This window comes from Candoia aspera, chromosome 4 (genome assembly GCF_035149785.1).
Source record: "Candoia aspera isolate rCanAsp1 chromosome 4, rCanAsp1.hap2, whole genome shotgun sequence".
NCBI classification, from domain to species: Eukaryota; Metazoa; Chordata; class Lepidosauria; order Squamata; family Boidae; genus Candoia; species Candoia aspera.
Window position 1 is genome coordinate 112698693 of NC_086156.1, and position 22025 is coordinate 112720717.

General features: G+C 46.3%; 1 protein-coding gene across 1 annotated transcript; it reads left to right on the forward strand.

Moving 5' to 3' along the window:
• Positions 1-747: 747 nt before the first annotated feature.
• LOC134497144 (uncharacterized) lies at positions 748-10427 on the forward strand (the record flags this gene model as incomplete). The annotated part of the gene is made up of 5 exons (XM_063302841.1): positions 748-793; positions 876-1250; positions 7409-7481; positions 9871-9998; positions 10081-10427. Coding segments are annotated over exons 1-5 (969 nt in total), but the record flags the coding sequence as incomplete, so codon positions are not given.
• Between the last annotated feature and the right edge of the window lie 11598 nt (positions 10428-22025).

Genomic DNA, 22025 nt, shown 5'->3' on the forward strand with positions numbered 1-22025 from the left:
CTGAAGTGTTTGGAAAATGAAAAGTCATTTATTTCTGTTTCTCAGTCCATGGAATAAGTGTAGGAGAGCGGGTTTTTTGAGTCTTAGTATGAATTAACACTGGGCAGTTAAAAACAGATAAGAAGACCATAAAAATGGCAACCCAAAAACCTTGCAATATTTGTAATTGGTATGGCTGCAAAGTTAAAAACCAATCCATTAAGAAACATTATACAGGCTTCCAACGATTTATATTCCAACTTTGAGACTTGGTTGTGTATGTAAAATTGATCTGTGGCCTATTAATTGGGCCTTATGGCTTGGTCTGCATTGACTTAATTGTGGTTTCTTCCAAAGAACATGGTCAAGGGAACAACTGTGGAGCAACCATTTTGAACTCCGATGTGCCATCCTCTTTATTTGCGGACTGTAACATGGCTACTGGAGGAAATTTCAATGCCCGATTTCTTTCTGTCGCCTTAAAACCCATACATTAACTGAGGAGCATCTGTCAGAGACTTTAATTATTCCAGTGTAAAGCTGCCCTTTCATCTATGTCCCATGTGTGAAAGGTGTGTCGAACTAAATCTATACCTCAAAGCCCCGACGAGCTCTTTTATGCTGAGCAATATGTAAATCAGGCCACAATTTCCCCTTTAAAGGAGCCCCAGGGTGTCTCTTTTCAGGCTACACCCACCAACACAAAGTTTGTGCCCTCTCCTGAATCCTTTCCTGTCAAGTCCCCTCTATTCTTTAAGGGGAGCAAAAATGATCCTGTGGCTCAATTTGGTTTCCTTACTGGCAGTCCTCAGAGGTAATTGTTTCCCTCCTATTCAGGTTCTTTCCATTTTAATTCTTGCATAAAGGAGAGCTCATTAAAACAAATTTTATTTTAGGTGTCCTGTCAGAGGCCCAGTTGGTGGAGTCCGGAGGGGACGTGAGAAGGCCTGGAGAGTCCCTCCATCTCACCTGCCAAGGCTCCGGATTCAGCTTCAGCAGCTACTACATGGGCTGGGTGAGACAGGCCCCTGGAAAAGGGCTGGAATGGGTGGCATACATAAGCTCTGGTTCTGGTTCCAGTACTTACTACTCGGACAAAGTCAAGGGACGCTTCACCATCTCCAGGGACAACTCCAAAAGCCAACTCTATCTGCAAATGAACAGCCTGAAGCCAGAGGACTCGGCAGTCTATTACTGTGCGAGGGACACAGTGAGAGGAAGTGAGTCTGAAGCCTGGCAAAAACCTTCCCTTGGTCACAGCTGCTCTGCAAGTCAGCTCAGCCCCAGAAGGCTGGATTTTCCCAGGAGACTTGAGAGGGACCTGAGAAAGCTGCCTGAGTACCAAGAGGGAGGAAGAGCTGATCTTGGCCTGGGCATTCTGGGAGCTGTTTTCCATTTGAATAGGAATAAAATGGCCAATCTCAGTGACCTCCTGAAAGACAGCGAAGGGAAATTGTTGTCAAGTTCTGCTCTCAAAAAGTATCAGGACATACGTTATTGATTCAGTAATTAAAAGTCTTCATTCTTTTATTGGTTTTGAAGTTCAACCCTCATTTATGGAAGACGCAACCCTCTTTCTTGAGACGCAGATCTGCCCCTCTCCCTCTTTGGGTGCATTTGTTTCTGTGTCTATATATCCTCTCTCCCTCTATCCATAGATGTACTACATACATGTACACACACAGAGACACACACACAAAAATATGCATTTGAAAGTTTAAATACGTTTACAATCATTTTCCTCTGCTGGCAGTCGCAATGTAGCAATAAATTCAGGATGCTGCAAGGCCTGCCAGAGTTTGGTGTGGAGTGACACCAAGGAGGGGGGCAGAAGTCAGAAAATAAGGCCTAAAAACGTCAGGCCAAGGGTAGCCTAATTGTGGTTGTGTTATAATACTTAGTTTAGCAAAGGAATGTAGATCAGGGGTTTCAAGTCAGTTCCAGTGAAGTTCATATTCTAGGTGGTTCAGGAAAATTGCCTCCCCACCTGCCGTCCTCCCCAGTAACTTCCGGGTGGCAGAAAGGTTGGAATCGCTCAGCCTCTTTGCTCAACAGGAAAGTTAAATGGAAAAAAATATTGAAATAACTCCTATGGTCTCACCTTGTTGTTTTTGATCAGTGATTTATGAATATCAACACCAGAACTTCCACATGGGAATGCTCGTTTTTTTTTTATAAAATGTAACCTTGCCCTATATCTTAGGTAAGAATTATTCAACACGCCTGTCTTGACTCCTATAAGGAATTGCCCACAATTTCAAAATTCTTTAGAAAAAATCCATATTATGTGAATGGATAGTGTATCTCCTTTATCCAAAATTATATACAAATTTAGGGATGATAGAAGATTGTCCCTTCATTTTCATGCATTTCTCGCATTCCAAGTGGGAGAAGTCAAAGTGATTTGTAAAATGTTCCTTCCCTTTGTGAACATTTACAACATACATTAGAAACGTTTCTATACAATTTTGCATATTTTTGTGGGGTTAGGTTCCATCTGAACATCATTTTATACAAGTTTTCCTTTAAAAGATAACACAAAGTAAATTTTAATCCCTTTGACCACATTTTTCCCCAGTTCTCTAATAAAATATTATATCCAAAATTTCTTGCCCAATTAATCATACACTCTTTGACCTGTTCATCTCCTTGATTTAATTGTAATAATATTTTCTACATCATTGTCATAATATTTTCATTATTTATATATAACTGTTTTTTGAATGTTTTTTTCTTTTTTAAATTTATATAAATTTTTATCTCATTTAAATCGTTCATTTAACTGCATATATGTGAACGAATGACACCGGTGTCCTTCTCTTCTATTTTTTCTCTTGTTTTTAACATAGGTGTATCTTGTTCATATTTGATTATATCTTTATATCTTAACGATTTTAACTTATCATCTAAACTTTCCCTTATTGCAAATCTTCTTGTGGTGATATCCACATTGGTATGTTTTTTAATAATCTACTGTTATAATTCTCCCGATCCCTGAATAATACTTTTCTAATAGTACAATTTCTCAATTCCTTGTTAATTTTTACTTTTTCATTTCAAATAGATGCAGCCACCCACATCTAAGTTCATTTCCCTCTCGCTGTAGAAGGTTTGGATTTTCTGACGTTAACCATTCTCTTATCCAAAGAAAGCAACAAGCTTCAAAGTACAATTTAAGATCTGGTAACCCCAACCGTCCTCTTTCTTTAGCATCTGGTAATAATTTAAATTGAATTCCCTTTTTTTCCTTGCCAAATAAAATTTGAGATATCTTTTTGCCATACTTTAAATATTATTTCATTGATTAGAGATGGTAATGTTTGGAAAAGAAATAGCATCTTCCGTAATACTTTCATTTTGATGACGGATATCTTTCCGAGCAAAGATCGTTGTAATTTTCCCCATCTTTCCATATCAATTTTTATTTCTTTCCAAATTTTCCCATAATACTTTTGAAATAATATATTATTATTTGTTGATAACATTACTCCTAAGTATCTAATCTTTTTTTCTATTTTAAAACCTGATTTAGTTATTAAAATTTCTTGTTGTTTTTTAGTCATGTTTGTACTCAACATTTTTCTTTTTGTTTAATTACCTTAAATCCTGCCACTCCAAATTCCTTTAATTTCTTCAAAAAATATTCTATAGAATGGGGATTTTGTAGTATGAATACTAGGTCATCTTCAAATGCTTTTAATTCATAAATTTGTTTTTTAAAATTTTTACTCCTTTTACTTGACCATCCCCTCTTATATCTCTATTCAGGACTTCTAGGACTAGAATAAATTAGAGAGGTGAATGGGGGCATCCCTGTCTCGTTCCTTTTTCTATTTTGCAATTATCTCTCAAGTTGTCATTCACTATAATCTTAGTTCTTTGTCAGTATGTTGCTTCATTCCCTTTCAGAAATGATTTCCCAAATTCCATTTTCTCTAAAACTTTAATCATAAAACACCAGTTCAAATTGTCAAATGCTTTTTCAGCATTTAAAAATATTGAAGCTATTTGGCAAGTGTTATGATGTTGTGCATATTCCAAAATGTCAATCACGGGTCATAGATTAACTTTCAATTGTCTTTTTGTCAGAAAACCACATTGATCTTGATCAATAATTCCTTGTAGAATTGTTTTTAACCTTTCTGCTAATATTGAAGTATTTTTTTTGTTGTCATTATTTAACAATTATACTGGTCTATAATTTTCAGTTAGAGTTGGGTCTTGCCCTTCCTTTGGCATAAGTGTTATATTATCTTCAGTCCATGTCTCTGGTATTTTTGATCCATATATAATCAAATTCAATAAATCTCTAAATGGGTTTATAATTTGTTCTATATAGTGTTTGTAGTATCCTGCCGATATACCATCAGGTCCGGGTGTTTTTCCGCTTTTGAGTTTCTTTATAGCTTCTATTATGTCCTGATTTGATATTGGACTGCTAATTACTACTTGTTGAGTTTCTGAGAGTTTGGGGAGATTTTGCTTATTAAAATATACCTCAATTTTATCTAAGGAAATTTCTTGTTTTTCATATAAGTGTGAAAAAATATATATAAAATGGTTTTTTGATTCTTTTATTATCAACTAAGTCTTCATTATTTTCCTTGATTTTAATAATCATTTTCTTCTCCCTATTTGTTGCTGTAAGAATGTAATTATTACACAGCCCTAATTCTTACAAGCCATGATTCTATCCCCACCTCTCTCACTGGACCTGGTTTGGTCTTCTGGAGCTCAGTAACTTCTTCCTACCTCCCTTCCCCGATTAGAATACAGGCATCTCCTTGGAGGGTTAAGCCTTCTGCCTCATCTTCTCCAGTTTTCCACTAGGGGGCACTGATGGTCTGCAAAATCCCCCTGAATATGCAGCCAGTAGAAAGGGTGTATTCAGAGGGGATGACACTTCTGAGGCTGATCATTTCCACCATTTTTGGTGAAAAACTCAATGCAATTACAGCTCCCTCTACAAGAGAAAATTTTACAATAATTTAAAAAAAATTCCTATGGGGAAGGTTCAGATAATTAATTCCAAACTCTTATTTCAGATCCATCTTTACCCTTAGACCATCTGTAACGATCACCACTGTTACACTAGGGAACACTGGGTGTCCTTTCAAAGGTGCCATCTGTGGCTTGAGCAAAATGATGGTGATTCCCTTTTCTCCCAGAGGGCTAAACCTGCTGGAGACTGCTGTGTTGTGGCCTCCTCATGAGGAGCCACTGTCTGGAGGACATATGGGTGATCTCAAGTCGTCTCCTTATCCAGAGAGGAATTATGAAGAGTCGGTCTACACGCCCACTATTCATTCCATTGTGGTCATCTGTTCACCATCTCTTCCCCGGAAGTTCCCACACACTTTTACCTCCCATAATCTCCCAATCTGTCTTGCCTGTTAGGACAAAAGAATAAGTGTCTCCAGATAGGAAAAAAGTGCTTTTGAGAACCTAATGTATATCTGACTGGGGGATACAATGTATTTCACCAAGATCTAATTCATTTTAAAATTAACCTTTGTGATTCTGTGTCCATTTTCCAGCCATCTACAATAGAGCATAGCAGGTGGAATGAAAGGACAAAGATAAATGCAATCATTTTGCTGCAGTTTGTTTCCTCTACTTCCGTAAGAGAGGGATTTATTTTGTGTATATGCTAATTAAACTCCTCACAGGAAACTGGATGGATGCTAGCAGACTGATATTAAAGATTCTCAGCTTTATGTAATGATTGCCTATTCCAATAAAAGGAGTCTCATCAGTAATTACTAGAGAAAACTAATTTATTGAATGAATAGTATGCAAAGTACGAAGAAAGCTGAGAATGAGCAAAAGCGCGCCAAATGCAAACTTAAAAAGCCTTGCTCCCATTGCGAACCCTCCCCTCAGGCTAGCATAGCAACCACCCACCCCAGATGCTAGCAACCGTTAGAATCGGCCTGAGAAAGTAACCTTGAACAGCAGAGATAACCCAAACATACATTCCAGAAGATCACAAGTCAGCACAAAGGAAATTTACCAGCGTGGCCAGGCAGGCACGCAACTGCAGATATGACATGTGAAACGTTACGAGGAACCATAAACATCGGAACGGGAACATGACATATAGGTGTTGAATCAGAAAGTTTGCTGGAGGGAAAATAAAAATTATTAATATGGCCTGAACATTCCAATTTCAACTACAGTCTTTGCAATGTGATTGGGGTGAGCCTGGACTCAGATAAAATCCTGGAATGGGATATCATCATTCAATATCCTGGAAGCACGTAGGAAATCAAAGCATTATTAATTGTTCTAAAGATGTAAACTGTGCAATACACATTCCATATATTCAGGGATTATCTGCCAGAGAGGCAGGGATTCATCAATGTGTCCAGTCTACCAAGGCCATCTACCAAGATGCTCTGCTTCTCTTTTATCCTGAAGTGTATGTTAATGCACTGACACAATTCCTCTTTATATACCTCCTTCTCCTCCCTCCTCAAGCTGTAGCTTCAGGTCCAGAGCCAGGCTGCCTGGAACTTCTTCTCTGACACACTGAGAAAGGAAAATGATCCTTTTGCTCCAACTCATTTCCCTTTTAGCAGCCTTCCAAGGTAATGGTTCTTCCATCCAGAGATGGAATCTAAAGGGCTCTTATATGGTAGAAATTAATGGACTGGAGCAAGATGGATAAAGTCTGCATTTCAATATTTCCTTTCCAGATGTCCAAATGGAGCTGAGGCAGGTGGAATCTGGAGGGGATATAAAAAGAGCTGGAGAATCCCTCCGTTTCTCCTGACAAGCTTCAGGCTTCACCTTAGGCAGCGATGAGATGAGCTGGGTGAGACAGTCTCCAGGAAAGGAATGGAATGAGTTGGGAGGATAGAGGATGAATTAAATTGAAGGTGTGGGGAACCTGTCCATCCACAGTCAGAAGGAGGGAGCAATGGCATAAAGAGAGCACACTACAAGGTCTGACAATGGCTGAAGTAAGACCTGCGGTTGTAACTGTGACTTGCCTCCTTCTTCTGCTGCTTCCATGAGGCTAAAGCAGAGATTAAACAGCACTGGTCCTACATGCAATGAAGGAGGGATAAAGAGGTTCTTAAAAGGATAGAAACAGTTGTCTCAATAGTAATTTAATGTATGGCAAATAAGAAAGGGTAATATTCTCAATAATCCCTCTGAATATGGAGCAAGTAGAAAGGGTGTCTTCAGAGGAGATGACAGTTCTGAGCCTTGTTCCCAAATGGGAACAAAGAAAAACAAGAACAAGGGGCTTCAATCACAGTTGCCAAGGACCTGGGTGAAAAGCCAGTTCTTCAGGGACCTTTCAAACACCAGTAGGATGGGGGCCATTCGAAACTCAGGGGAAACCGAGTTCCAGAGGGCAGCTGTGGTGATCAAGAAGTGCACTGCTGGGATCCCAATCAATGGCATTCTTTCATCGAAGGAACCCTGAGCATGGTAGCCCTTCCAGATCAGATCACCCAGGCAGACACTCTGGGAGACAGACAGTTCTTCAAGTAACCAGACTTTATGTCACGTAGGGCTCTGTAGATAGTGAACGGCACCTTGAATCGCTGTCAGAATCCAACGGGCAGCCAGTGCACCTGGCAAAGCAGAGATAGTACATAGGTATACAAATGCAAGCCTATCACTGCCTGTGCTGCTGCATTCCGGACCATTTGAAGCTTCTGGGTAAGGTTCAAGGGCAGCCCCATCTACACCATGTTGCAGTAGTCAAGTCATGAAGTAGCCATGGCACCACTGACTTGTCCTGAGTTTAGGAGAAAAACTAAGAATTCCCCCATCCAAAGAATATACAACCGGTCATAGAGTAACTTTTCAAAAGGGATTTCCTATCAGGAAGGAGAAGAACAGCTTTGGATTTCTTACTAGACCTTCTAAATCCCCTAGAGATCCTTCATTTTTTCTGAGGTTCACTTCCCCTCCTGGAACACAAGAATCTTCCTGGGGAGTTTGATGACGCCCTCTCTTCCTCATCACTTCCACAAGGGAGTAGCACTTGCACACTTAGTCCCAGTGGCCATGAGGGATGGTTTGGGCAGGGAAATAAGAAAAGTGGGCACAAATATAATCTTATTTCTGAGGTTGATTGTATCTTCTGATACTTGCTCCGAGGGTTCCCTCAGAGAATCTCAGGATAATTTGACTTCTCAAGAGACTAAATCCTCAGACATGAAGCCATGTCTGAGTTTAAAACAGAGCTGATTTCTTACATACAGAAGAAACTGATTTTTCGGCTGAATACAAAGGGAGTTATTTATATTTCTCAATCAGCCAAGACAGTGTATGTCATCCTAATGTGATCTGAGTCTGAATTTGTGAGTGGGGTGGATACAACTACTGTGGCTCACGAATCGGTCCTCAAGGAGTAATCACCATTTAATATACTCGGACTTTTTCCAAAACACAAACAAACAAAAAACAAAAGGTCAAGAAAGCGACAGGGTAGTGAACTTCCCAACTCAGATGTGCTAGCCTTTTTGTTTCCTGTCTGGAAGAGGCAATGGAACACTGCCCTTTGTCCCATGTACGGATAATTAAAGATGTCTGTCTTGATCCATAGAAGGGCTTGCCCAAACTCGCAAACTTGTTTGAGAGAAATGTATATTCTGTGAATGGATAGACTACCTCTTTAACCAAAGGGGGAAAAAAAGTAATTAAGAGCGGATAGAAGATAGTCCCTCAATTTTCACATATCTCTTGCAATCCAATTTGGAGAAGGGAAAGAGATTATGTTTCTCAGCCATTTGGGAGCATGTTGGTTATAAATCGATTTTTGACTTTGTGATGTGTGGTGTCATGTTCCCCGTTCCGGTGTTGCTACAATATAATGGAAGATCAGCTTTGGATTTCTCCCTAAACCTGCTTAGATCTCCTGGAGATCCTTTATTTCCTCTTCGCCATAATTCCTATTTTTGAAGGCAAGAATCTCCTGGGAAAATTAAGTAGTTGTCTCCCCTCCTCACATTGTACACCAGGGGGCAGTGTTGCCACACGGAATGGCTTTGCATATGTGTGTGGGGGGGGAGGGGAGGGGGAGGGGAACAAAGGAAGGGTCTACAGGCTTTGTCTCACTTCAGGGGCATCATTACATTTACTCTTATTTTCCTAAGAGTTCACTGAAAAGACCTCCAGAAAGTTTAACATCCCAAGAGATTACATTCCTCACCATGAAGCCACATCTGAGTTGAGAACCGATGTGCTTCACTTAATATAGAACAAACTGAATTGTTTGGAAAATGCAATGTCATTTATTTGTGTTTTTCAGTCCATGGAATAAGTGTAGGAAAGGGAATTTTATGAGTCTTAGTATGAATTAACTCTGGGCAGCTAATAACACATAAGAACATAAAAATGGCAACCCAAAAAACCCCCAGTATTTGTAATCAGTACGGCTGCTGAGTTAAAAACCAAACGAAGAAGAAACATTCTACAGGCTTCCAGTTATTTATATTCCACCTTTGAGACTTGGATGTTTATGTAAAATTCAAATGTGTCTTACAAATTGGGCCTTATGGCTTGGTCTGCATTCACTTATTTTCGGTGTCTTCCAAAGAACGTAGTCAAGGGAACCACTGTGGAGCCACCATCCTGATCTCCGATCTGCCATCCTTGCCATGTCCGGGCTCTAACGTCGCTATTTAAGGAAATTTCAATGCCTGACTTCTTTCTGTCACCTTAAAACCCTTACTTGAAAATAGGAGCTTCTGTCATAAGCTTTAAATATTCCAGTGTAAAGCTGCCCTTTCTTCTATGTCCCACGTGTGAAAGGTGTGTTGAAATAAATATATACCTCAAAGCCCCGAGGGGCTCTTTTATGCTGAGCAATATGTAAATCAGGCCACAATTTCCCCTTTAAAGGAGCCAAAGGGTGTCTCTCTTCAGGCTACCCCCACCAAAACAAAGTTCCTGCAGTCTCCCAAACCCTCACCTGTCAATTCCCCTCCATTCATTCGAGGGAGCAATAATGATCCTGTGGCTGAACTTGGTGTCCTTCCTAGCAGTCCTCAGAGGTAATTGTTTCTATCATATTCCGGTCCTTTCCATCTTAATTCTTGTATAGAGGAGAACTCATTAAAATAACTTTAATTTTAGGTGTCCAATCTGCAGCCCAGTTGCTGGAGTCTGGAGGGGATGTGAGAAGGCCTGGAGAGTCCCTCCGTCTCTCCTGCCAAGCCTCTGGGTTCTCCTTCAGCAGCCATTGGATGCACTGGGTGAGACAAGCTCCAGGGAAAGGCCTGGAATGGGTGTCCATCATAAACCCTGGTTCAAGTGATATTAGGTACTCGGACAAAGTGAAGGGACGCTTCACCATCTCCAGGGACAACTCCAAAAGCCAACTCTATTTGCAAATGAACAGCCTGAAGACGGAGGACTCGGCAGTCTATTACTGTGCGAGAGACACAGTGGGAGGAAGTGAGTCTGAAGCCTGGCTTAAACCTTCCCTTCCTCAGAGCCGCTCTGCAAGTCAGCTCAGCCCCAGAAGGCTGGATTTTCCCTGGAGGCTTGAGAGGAACCTGAGAAAGCTGCCTGAGTGCCAAGAGAAAGTAAGAAGATATCTTGGCCTGGGCATTGTGGGAGCTGTTTTCCATTTGGATGGGAGGAAAGCAGAAAATATCAGCAAAAAAAAAAAAAAAAAGAATAGTTAAAACAAAATAAAATTAAAGAAAAACTCCTGAAAGATGTCAAAGGAAAAGTGCTCACTAGTTCTGCTCTCAAAAATTCTCTAGAAATACAAAATTGGATTCATTCATTAGAATTCTTAATTCTTTTATTGATTTTGCAGTTCAACCTTCATTTATTCTCTCTTGAGACCCAGATCCACCCTGTCGCTCTTTCTTTACATTTGTTTCTGTGTCTGTGTATATATTTATCTCTCTCTCTCTCTCTCTCTCTATATATATATATATATATACACACACACACACACACACATATGTGGAAACACACACATATTGTATACATATACCCACACACTCACAAACACAGACATATGAACAAACACATATATAGGTATTTGAAATTTTAAATATGTTTCAAACCATATTCCCCTGCTAGCCGTAGCAATGTAGCCAGGTAATAAAATTAGGATGCTCTAAGACCCCAAATAGTTTGGTGTGGTGTGACACCGAGGAAGGGGGGCAAAGCCACAAAATTGTTGGAGATACCAGCAAATCCAGCATTCCTCGTTAGGACGTGCATTAGCATGTAAATTGAGTTCAACCCATAATGCCTCTCTTCATGTTTCAGAGGAAGCTGATTGTTCCACTCCCACTTCCACTTTTCTCTCTTCGTCCTTCTTTAAGACCGGGAGCTATGCGCACTGCTGTGTGCTGGTGTCCTAACAGCCAGGAACCACGCTGAGACAAGGAACAGGTCTCTAGTGTTTTATTACTGCCACATAACAGAAAATCCCAACAAACTGAAGAAGCGTGGGAAAAAACCAGACATATATACCCCAATGGTTAAGGTGGGCCCAATCTGTGTCTCTTGGAATGGCTACCTAATTCCTCAGTGCTACGCCTGCGCTTTACAGCCTGGATGGGAGCCCCCTGCTCGCCATCCTTACTCATGACAGCTGGTCCATCTCTTTGGGTGTCATGTGGTAGGCCTGGAATTCCCCTTTCTACATGCGGGTCTTAGCAGCAATAGGGCTAATGGTGAATTAAGTTAGGGGAGACAAAAAAAAACAAAGATTTCACCCTTTCTGAATGGAAATGTAACTGGACCTTGTATAAAATGATTAAGATATTCCTTTACTTTACTTTGAACCTACTCTGTCTAAGCATGTAATTGTTTATGCTTGGGAGGGCTGAGTGTTTAAGATCAATAACCTGTGTTCCTCTGACATGCTCATTAAAGCTAGCATAGATAAAATTCTTTTTCTGTGCACAGCTCCTCCGCTGTGTAAGCTCTGCTCCAATTCAGTGGTCCTAGCTGTCCACTAATTGGCTTAAAAAATAAGGCATAAAGATATCATGCCCATGGTAGCCTAAATGAGGTCATGTTATAATACTTATAATAGCAAAGGCATGTAGATCAGGGGTTCTCAAGTCAATTCCAGGGAAAGTCATTAAGCCCTCTGCCTCATCTTCAATGGTTTTACACTCGGGGGCACTGTGAGTCTTGCCGTGGTGCTGATACGTGTACTGGCTGGGAGGGTGCTGCTGGGAACCTTGTACAGGAGACGTGCGGGATTGTGCCAGGAGAAATGTGTTTCGGCTATCTCTTAAATGTCAAGGTCTTTTAGCCGGTTGATCAGCAGAGCTCGTTAGGAGCATCTGGGAATGTGGGGAGGGCTGTCTGTGAGTGAGGGGGTGGGGTCATGTTTGCAAAGATGCTATTTAGTTTGAGTTTAGGCATGCTTTTCTCATTCTCAGCTTTTTACCTGTTTGCACTCTTTTCTAAATAAACCAAGAACCTGAATTGAGATTCTGAGTCTGAGAGTTTTATTTGGATTAAGGCAATCGTCACATGTGGACATTCAACCATTCTGGCATGCGTATGAGTCTGGATTGCTTGGTCTGCATCACATAAAGATGGGTTTCATCCACAGACCACAGTTAATGAAAAACCACTCAAACACATGGACACAACATACACAGGACACAAACACACAGAGTTTTTTTAAAATAATCTACACCATCCCCTCCTGTCTTTAATGTCACTGTTAAATAATTCTGGGTGGGTGTTTGTCGATTGTACTTTCAACATTTGAAATAACACAAAAACATTTACTTGCTTTATTTCCTCTATTGTCTGACTCTTATAAGGACTTCCTCATGATCTCAAAATAGTTTCAGAGAAATCTCTAAAGTTAACAGTAACAATAATTCTTTTATCAAAAGACATTTGTTAATTAAGGGACAATTCTCCTCTCCTCTCCTCTCCTCTCCTCTCCTCTCCTCTCCTCTCCTCTCCTCTCTGTAATATACCTTCAAGGAAAAGTGGAAGGTCAATGCACTGAGTGCCTTTTATCTTGAGGACTGTATATTCAGTGATGTCATGCGCTGCCTGCCTCTGAATAATACTCAGACACTGGTTCGTGGATCAGGCTCTGATTTATTCACAGCGCAGTTACAGCGTTGGAAGAAAAAAGCTGAGAGTGACAGGAGCGCGCCGGTGCGGGGTTTAAATACCCCGCGCCGGTCAGCGCCCCCTCACTCGTGGTCACGTCACCCCCCTTTGTCCAATACGTTGCCCTGCCGGTGGGTGAGGGGTTCCGGGATCGCCCATCATCAGGTTTCCTATTCCTCTGCTGATTGCTGTCAGCTGGGCGATCTCCGTTGTATTGGCGCTGATGGCTTGGGTGTGCTCCGTGATCCGTTTAGTTATTGTTTGTTGGCCGTTAGTCGTTGTGGGTTGATGGCTACTTATCTTGCACCCCTTCACCTATTTCCTTGCTATTGTCATGTGTGCCATTGCGCTGATGACTTCAGCTCAACGGCACTCATGACATACTGCCCCCTTTCCGAATAGTGTTCCCCCCCGTTTTTCTGTTTTTTTTTTTTTTTTTTTTTTTCCGTGGAGCTGTCAAAATGGCACTTTTTTTTTTTTTTTTCAAAATTCCCGCCGGAGTAGTTGTCGCCCCTCCCTTTGCTCCTCCCTCTACCACGTGCCTTCCCAGGGTGTGTCCATGGTGCGCATGCTCGGGTCCTGTCCTGGCGTGCGCATGCTCCAGCCACACCCTGTTTGTTTGGCTCAGTTCGGCGAGGAGAGAGGCGTGGCTGGTCGGGTGCTTATCCTCTCCAGGTAGGGCCCTTCTTTTTCCTCATTTAAAGTGCGTCGCCTTTGTTGTATCTCCTGGGCGTTGCCCCCAGGTTGCCCTGTTGACTTGCTTGCCACTCCCCCGCGGCCGGGGGGGCGGGGGGAGGGTGCTGGCGAACGCTTGTCACCACCCCATGGGCCCGGGGCGGGGGGAGTGAGTCCCGGGGGGGGGAGGTCCACCCAAGTCGCGGGCTTGGGGGGGCCCTTTCCCTTGGGGCACGGGAGGCGGGGGGGGCCTGCGGGGGGGGGTTTGGCTTGCTGACCTTTGTTGTGGTTTGTCGGGGTATGCCCGGTGAAATGCTCTGGTCAGGTCAGGCGCGTTAACGTTGTGCGCCGCCACCCATTCCGGGTGGGGGAAGTGTTTCCACCTGACCAGATAGTGTAGAGTTCCTCGTTGCTTGCGGGAGTCGAGAATGTCCCTTATCTCGAAGTGGTGTTGCCCGTCGATCATCACCGGTGCGGGCTGTGGCGTGCTTGGGTGCCATCGGGAGGTGGTTGCCGGTTTCAGGAGGCTGGTGTGGAACACCGGGTGGAGTCTCCGTAGGTTGTGTGGCAGGTCCAAGCGTATTGCTAACGGGTTCACTATTTGCGTGACTCGGAACGGCCCGATGTACTTAGGCCCCAGTTTTTTCGAGGGTTGGGTTGACTTTAGGAACTTGGTGGATAGGTAGGCCATATCCCCCGCTTGGAACGTCGGTTGTTGGCGCCGGTGCTTGTCGGCCTGCTCTTTGTAGGCTGCCTGTGCATCCTTCAGCGCCGCCGTGATTACTGGCCATGCTTCCGCGATCTTCCGTCCCCAGTCGCTAGCGTCCACCTAGGGTTCCGGGGGTTGAGGTAGCTCCGGTATGGGGACGAAGTCGTGCCCCGAGACTACTTCAAACGGAGTTTTCCCCGTGCTCGTGTGGACGGCGTTGTTGTATGCGACTTCGGCGAACGGGAGCAGTTCAGCCCAGTCGTCTTGGTGGTAGTTAGTATATGATCGTATGAATTGCTCCAAGGTGGCATTAAGAACCTCTGTGGCTCCGTCCGTCTGGGGGTGCCAAGCCGTAGATAGGGCCTGTTGGGTCCCCGTCAGCTTTAGGAAGGCCCGCCAGAATTTGGAGGTGAACTGTGTGCCCCTGTCGGTCACCACACGTGCGGGACATCCGTGTAGCCTGTACACGTGGATGAGGAAGAGTTTGGCTAGCTGTTGTGCGGATGGGACCGACGTGCAGGGGATGAAGTGGGCCTGCTTTGAGAAGTAGTCCTTCACCACCCAAATGGCCGTTTTCTTCTGGCTGGGTGGGAGGTCCACTATAAAATCCATAGAGATTTCCTCCCATGGGCGGGAGGGTTCTGCCACCCGTTGTAATAGCCCCGCGGGTTTTCCTGGTGCCCGTTTGGCCCTAGCGCACGTTGGGCAGGACGCTACATAGGTTTTTACGTCTCGCCTGAGCGCGGGCCACCAGAATTGACGCCGTGTTAGGTGTAGGGTCTTGAGGAACCCAAAGTGTCCCGCTTGTTTGGCGTCGTGTGACCTATGCAAGATCGCCTGGCGTTGCGAGTCCGGGACGTAGATTCTGCCTTCCCCCCATGCCAGGTCCTGTGCCATCGTTACCTTGTCGGGGTTTGCCAGGAACCAGGGGTCGGTTTTGAGGGCGGCGGCGAGGTCCGTGCGCATTCCCCCTGGTAGTTGCGGTTGGCTTCTTCCGGTCGCCGGTTGTCCCGCCGTCGGCTGCGCCGTAGAGTCGAGCTGCCTCCGCGCGCCGCTTCGGGTGGTCACGGCCATCCCCAGTTGCGAGGCGGATAGGACCGTCCCAATGGTGTCTGGGGCAGGCTCTTCGTCTTGGGGCAGTTGGGAGACTTCAGCTGGAAATTAAAGCGGCTGAAGAATTGGGCCCATCGGACCTGTTTTGGGCTAAGGCGTCTAGGCGTTCGTAGGGCCTCGAGGTTCCGGTGGTCAGTCCAGACCTCGAATGGTTGGGTGGCTCCCTCGAGTAGGTGTCGCCATGTCTCTAGCGCTGATTTCACCGCAAAGCCTCTTTCTCCCAGACGTGCCATCGCCTTTCTGTCTCGGAGAACTTCCTTGACAGGAAGGCGCATGGTTTCAGGAGTCCCGTGGGGTCTTTCTGTAGCAGGATGGCTCCCAGGGAGAAGTCTGAGGCGTCGGCTTGGACCACGAACGGCCGTTCTGGGTCCGGGTGCGCGAGGATTGGCTCCGTAGTGAACAGCGCTTTCAGCTTGTTGAATGCGGTCTGGCACGCGGGAGTCCAATTCAGCACTGTGCCTGGGTTCTTGGCGCGTCGGGTGTCCCCCACCCCTTTGGTTTTGAGGAGGTCCGTTAGGGGGAGGGCTATCTCTGCGAACCCCCGGGCGAATGACCTGTAAAAATTCGCGAATCCGAGGAAGCTCTGTAGTTGGCGTCTGTTGCGGGGGCGCTCCCAGTTTAGCACCGCTTCGACTTTTGCGGGGTCCATTTCGATGCCGTCCCCGGAGATTCGGTACCCCAGATAGTCTAGGCGCTCTTTGTGAAACTCGCACTTTGTAGGCTTGGCATAGAGCTGCGCCCTTCTGAGCTTGTCGAGGACTTGCCTGACTAGGGTCACATGTTCCTCGTGCGTTTTTGTGTAAATAAGGACGTCGTCGATGTAGACCAGGACCCCTTTGAACAGATGTTCATGCAGTACCTCATTGATGAGCTGCATGAACACCCCAGGGGCCCCCGCGAGTCCGAAGGGCAGTACTTTGTACTGGAAGGCACCTAGGGGGCAGTTGAACGCCGTCTTCCATTCGTCCCCCTCCCTGATTCGGATGCGATAGTACGCCTCGCGAAGGTCCAGTTTGGAAAAGACTTTGCCCGTGGACAGGTGGGCGAGCATATCCTTCACCAGGGGTAAGGGGTATTTGTTGGACAGGGAAGCCGCGTTTAGGCCCCGGTAGTCGGTGCAGAGCCGTAGGGTCCCGTCTTTCTTCTCCCGGAATAAGACGGGGGCTCCGACCGGTGAGCATGCTGGCTCTATGAATCCCCTGTCTAGGTTTTTATCGATGAACTCCCGGAGGGTTGCCATCTCCTTCGGGGTCATCGAATAGATCTTTGGTCTAGGTAAGGGGACGTCGGGCAGTAGGTCGATCCGGCAATCCGTCTTGCGGTGGGGGGGTAGTTGGTCAGCTTCTGCCTCTCCGAAGACCTCGGAGAAGTCGGCGTATTGTTCTGGTAGGTCTGCTGTGGTAGCGGCGTTGTCTTGTGTGGTCGCCTCCGCTCGTCCTACCGTGGGGTTGGTTCTGCCCGCTAGAACTGGTGCTCGATACTCGCCGTCGCCGAATGTGAAGGTGCGGGTCTCCCAGTTGATCCGCGGGTTATTTGTCGCGAGCCATGGCATCCCCAGGACTGCAATGGGCCGTCCGATGTGCATGACGACGAACGATGTGCGCTCGGTGTGAGTGCCCATTTGCAGGGTGACCGGCTCGGTTTGTAGCGTGGCTGGTTTCCCTCCCGCTGTGGAGCCGTCCAGCTGGTGGAATGCCAGCGGCGTGGGGAGGGGGAAGCAGCGGAGGTCGAGTTTGGCGACTAGGTCGGGGTGGATGAGGTTTTTTGAGCACCCCGAGTCCACTAGTGCCGCGGCCGTGGTGGCTCCGTTGCCGGCAGAGAGTTTGATTGCTGCCATTATTACGGGGCTTTCGTCGTTCCGTCGAGGTGGTCCGCGCTGCTGTCCCACCGCCTGCCTCGCCACGCGTTTCAGGGCAGGCGGGGAGCTTTTCCCGCCGGCTGTTCGGGGTCTGCGTTATCCTCTTCCCCCCAGTAAGCGTCCCAGCCTTCCTCTGGTGTCGCTGTGGCCACGGTCATTCGGCGGTGAGGGGGCGGCCCCAGGTTGGGTGGTTTGGGGCTAATTTTCGGGATGGGTTTGGGCGCACTGGTCGGCGGTCGGTTGGCGAAGCAATCCACCGTCTTGTGACCTAATTTGCCACACCTCCCGCAGGGCTCTCGGTTGAATTTCTTTTTTGGGTATATGGGGCCGGCCATCCCCACGTGTGGTGCGGGTACCTTTTTTCCGGCATAGTTTGTGTCTTCCGTGGTTGTCATGAGGAAGGTGCGGTGCGCGTGTTCGGCTTTCCCCGCGAGGTGGATCCACCCGTGTAGCGTTTCTGGGTCGTCGCGGTAGAGGGCCCATTGGAGAACGTCGCGGTTGAGCCCCCTTTTGAACATTTCCAGCAGGGTGGTCTCGGACCAGTCGCTGACCTTCCCCGCGAGGGCTTTGAACTCCAGGGCGTAGTCAGGGACTGTGCGTGTGCCCTGTTTAAGTCTTTGGAGTGCGCTTTTCGCCCTTACTTTGGCTAGGGGGTCTTCGAAGTAGTTTTTCATCTCATTGATGAAAGCAGGGAAGGTGGCGAGGGCGGGGGAGCTGGACTCGTACAGTTGGACGTACCAGTCCGCCGCCCTGTCTTGGAGTTTGATCGCCACGGCGGTGATCTTGTCGGCCTCGGAGTCGTAGGAGTGTCCGTGCCTCCCCATGAACTCCCTAGCGTTCGTGACGAAAAACGAGAGTTTCGTGGGGGTCCCATCGAAGAAGATGGGGAAGTCCTTTGGGGCCCGGGCGTTTTGTGCGGCCCCGCCTCTCGCTTCCCGGTGTGTGGTGTCGTCCGCCTGTGCCGTCTGCTGACCCTCCGCTGGCCCGTGGGGGTTCGGTGCTTAGCTCGGGGTGTGGGCCTGTGCGGGGACGTCATTGGGTGGCGCGGGGGGCATAAGTGACTGGAGCATGGTCCGGAGTTCCGTCAGTTGAGCCCGCATGGCCGCGAGTTCAGCTCGTGCCTCCTCGTCCACAGCCCGCGCCGCCGCTGGGGCCGGTTCCGTTGGCGCGTCCTCGGGGGTGGGTTGCCGGCGGGGTTCCTTGTCCCTCTGCCGCGGGTCCGCTTCCTCCGCCGTCTGCTGGGTGTCTCCGTCGTCCTCCTCCGTGTTGACCGCCGTTGGGCTGTCGCTCCACGCCCGTTGCTGGGGTGCGATGTGGGGCGCGGGGTCCTCCGCTGGTTTTGGAAGTCGTGCTGCTCCCTCCCGCGGTCGGGTTGCCTCCGTCGCCATCTCCCCTTGGGGTTGGAGCTGAGGCTCGGGTCGGGTGGGGTGGGCGTCCATGGCTCCGGGAGTCCGCGGTGCCTCTGGCCTTGGTCGGTCCTCCTCTGTCTCTTGCCGCGCGCCTCGCCCTCCTTGCCCGCGCCGCTCCGGCCTCATCTTGCTGGTCTTCTCGCCGTCTACTCCTCCCGCGGCTCGTTGTCGTCCGGTGGGGCTCGGCGAGGCTGAGTTTATGACTCTCAGCTTTATGTCATGCGCTGCCTGCCTCTGAATAATACTCAGACACTGGTTCGTGGATCAGGCTCTGATTTATTCACAGCGCAGTTACAGCGTTGGAAGAAAAAAGCTGAGAGTGACAGGAGCGCGCCGGTGCGGGGTTTAAATACCCCGCGCCGGTCAGCGCCCCCTCACTCGCGGTCACGTCACCCCCCTTTGTCCAATACGTTGCCCTGCCGGTGGGTGAGGGGTTCCGGGATCGCCCATCATCAGGTTTCCTATTCCTCTGCTGATTGCTGTCAGCTGGGCGATCTCCGTTGTATTGGCGCTGATGGCTTGGGTGTGCTCCGTGATCCGTTTAGTTATTGTTTGTTGGCCGTTAGTCGTTGTGGGTTGATGGCTACTTATCTTGCACCCCTTCACCTATTTCCTTGCTATTGTCATGTGTGCCATTGCGCTGATGACTTCAGCTCAACGGCACTCATGACAAGTGACAGCTTCTGCTTTAATTGAACCTTCTCTTAACTTAAAATGCTTCACTGAAAGACTGTGGTTTTATGAGATCCTGCTTTCCTTACTCACATGAAAACCTGTTCTTTTCTGTATGGACTGACAACAACAACAGCAACAACAACAATAACAACAATAGTAATAATAAAGTCTGGCTTGATTGCTCCTACATATTTCCATCAATTCAAAATCATGTGTGAAAGGTGTTTGCAAAGAAATCTTTATGTGGATGCACTGAGGGGCTCTTTTCTCAGAAGCGATATGAAATCAAGACTCAATTCCCTCTTTAAAGGAGCCCCCTGGTTTCCATTCCAGGCTACACCCACCAACACAAAGTTCTTGCACTCTCCTGAATCCCTTTCTGTCAATTTCCCTCCATTCATTCAAGGGACGTGAAATGAGCTTGTAGCTAAACTTGGTGTCCTTTTTGGCAGTCCGCAGAGGTAATTCTTCACTCTATACAGAGTTTCTTTCTGGTTTAATTATTTAATACAGGAGAGTTTATTGAAACACCTTTATTTTTTTTGAGGAGTTCAGTCCGAGGTCCAATTGGTAATGTCTGGAGCGGATGTGACAAGGCCTGGAGAGTCCCTCCACCTCTCCTGCCCAGCCTCTGGATTGCTGGACGAAGACAAAAAAGACTCGACAGGGTCCAGCTATTTCTAATTTGCCTGTGATTTCTTTGATTCTGATTTTGTGACTTGGACATATAAGTGCACTTCCACTCTGCCTTGCAAATAATTCCTTATGGCTTGGTCTACATTCCGTTGTTTTAGGGTTCTTCAAAGAACATGGTCAAGGGAGGAACTGTGGAACAAAGATCCTGGACTCAGATATGGCCTTCTTTTCCTGTTCAGTCTCTAACAGGGCGGTTTAAATTATTTTCAGTGCATGCTTTATTTTTCTTATCCTTAAACGCTTTCCCCAACAGATGAGATTTAGTCAGATCTTGCTTTACTTATTCTCATCTAAACCTCTCCTTTTTCTTATCTACTGATAATAACAATAAAAAAGTCTTGCTTGATTGTCCTGAGATGTTTCCATCCATTCAAATTCATATGTGAAAGCTGTGTGCAAAGAAATCTATACCCCAATGCCCTGAGGGGCTCTTTTATCCCTAGCAATATGTAAATCAGGACACAATTTCCTCTTTAAAAGAGATCCACAGTTTCCCCTTCATGCTACCCCCACCAACACAAAGTTTGTGCACTTTCCTGAATCCTTTCCTGTATTTTCCCTTTGTTCATTAGGAGGAGCAAAAATGATCCTGATGCTAAACCTGGTGTCCTTACTAGTAGTCCTCAGAGGTAATTCTGACCTCTCTATAGAATTTGCTTCAATTTGCTGTTCTTGTATAAAGGAGATTTTACCGAAACACCTTTCTTTGTAGGTGTCCAGGCAGAGGTCCAGTTGGTGGAGTCTGGAGGGGCCGTGAGGAGGCCTGGAGAGTCTCCCTGCCAAGCCTCTGGATTGCTGGAAGAAATTTGAAGCCTGACAAGATATTCTCTTCTTGAATTGAAGATGAAGGGAACCTCTGCCTCTACAATTAGAAAAGACTAGTAATGGTACCTGGTATTGGGAGCCCTTGCACACAATACCGTATCTGACGATCACTGAAATAATACCTGTGGTTGTGCCTTTGAACTTCCATACTTCTCCAGCAGCTTCCATGAGGATAAAATAGAAATTATAATAAACATTTGAGGTGAAAAGAGTGCTGGTCCGTTGTTCCTTTTTCTCCAGCAGGCTAAATTGCTCAGCCTCTCCATGACTACTCTCTTGCCCACAGAGTAGCAACCTCTTTGTGAAATATGAAAGAGGCTCACATTTATTGAAACACCTTTATTGAAACACCTTTATTTTTTTTTAGGAGTTCGGTCCGAGGTCCAATTGGTGGAGTCTGGAGGGGCCGTGAGGAGGTAGAGCAGTCTCTTTTGGTAGCAGGTCTGCAGGCAGGACCTGGATGGCCACCCCTTAAGGACGGTTTCTATGAGATGAGCGAAACGGTTTTTCCTAACTAATTCATTCTATAAATTTATGAGATTTAAGAGAAAAGAAAAGACCCCCCCCCCGATCTCCAGAAAATACAATCTCGCAGAAGGAAACCCATCGAAAGCAATTTCCTATAATATAATGGAAGATCAGCTTTGGATTTCTCCCTAAACCTGCTTAGATCTCCTGGAGATCCTTTATTTCCTCTTCGCCATAATTCCTATTTTTGAAGGCAAGAATCTCCTGGGAAAATTAAGTGGTTGTCTCCCCTCCTCACATTGTACACCAGGGGGCAGTGTTGTCACACTGAATGGCTTTCTCTATGTGTGAGGTGGGAGTGGGGGAGGGGAACCAAGGAAGGGTCTGCAGGCCTTGTCTCACTTCGGAGGCATCATTACATTTACTCTTATTTTCCTAAGAGTTCACTGAAAAGACCTCAAGGAAGTTTAATATCCCAAGAGACTACATCCCTCACCATGAAGCCACATCTGAGTTGAGAACCGATGTGCTTCGC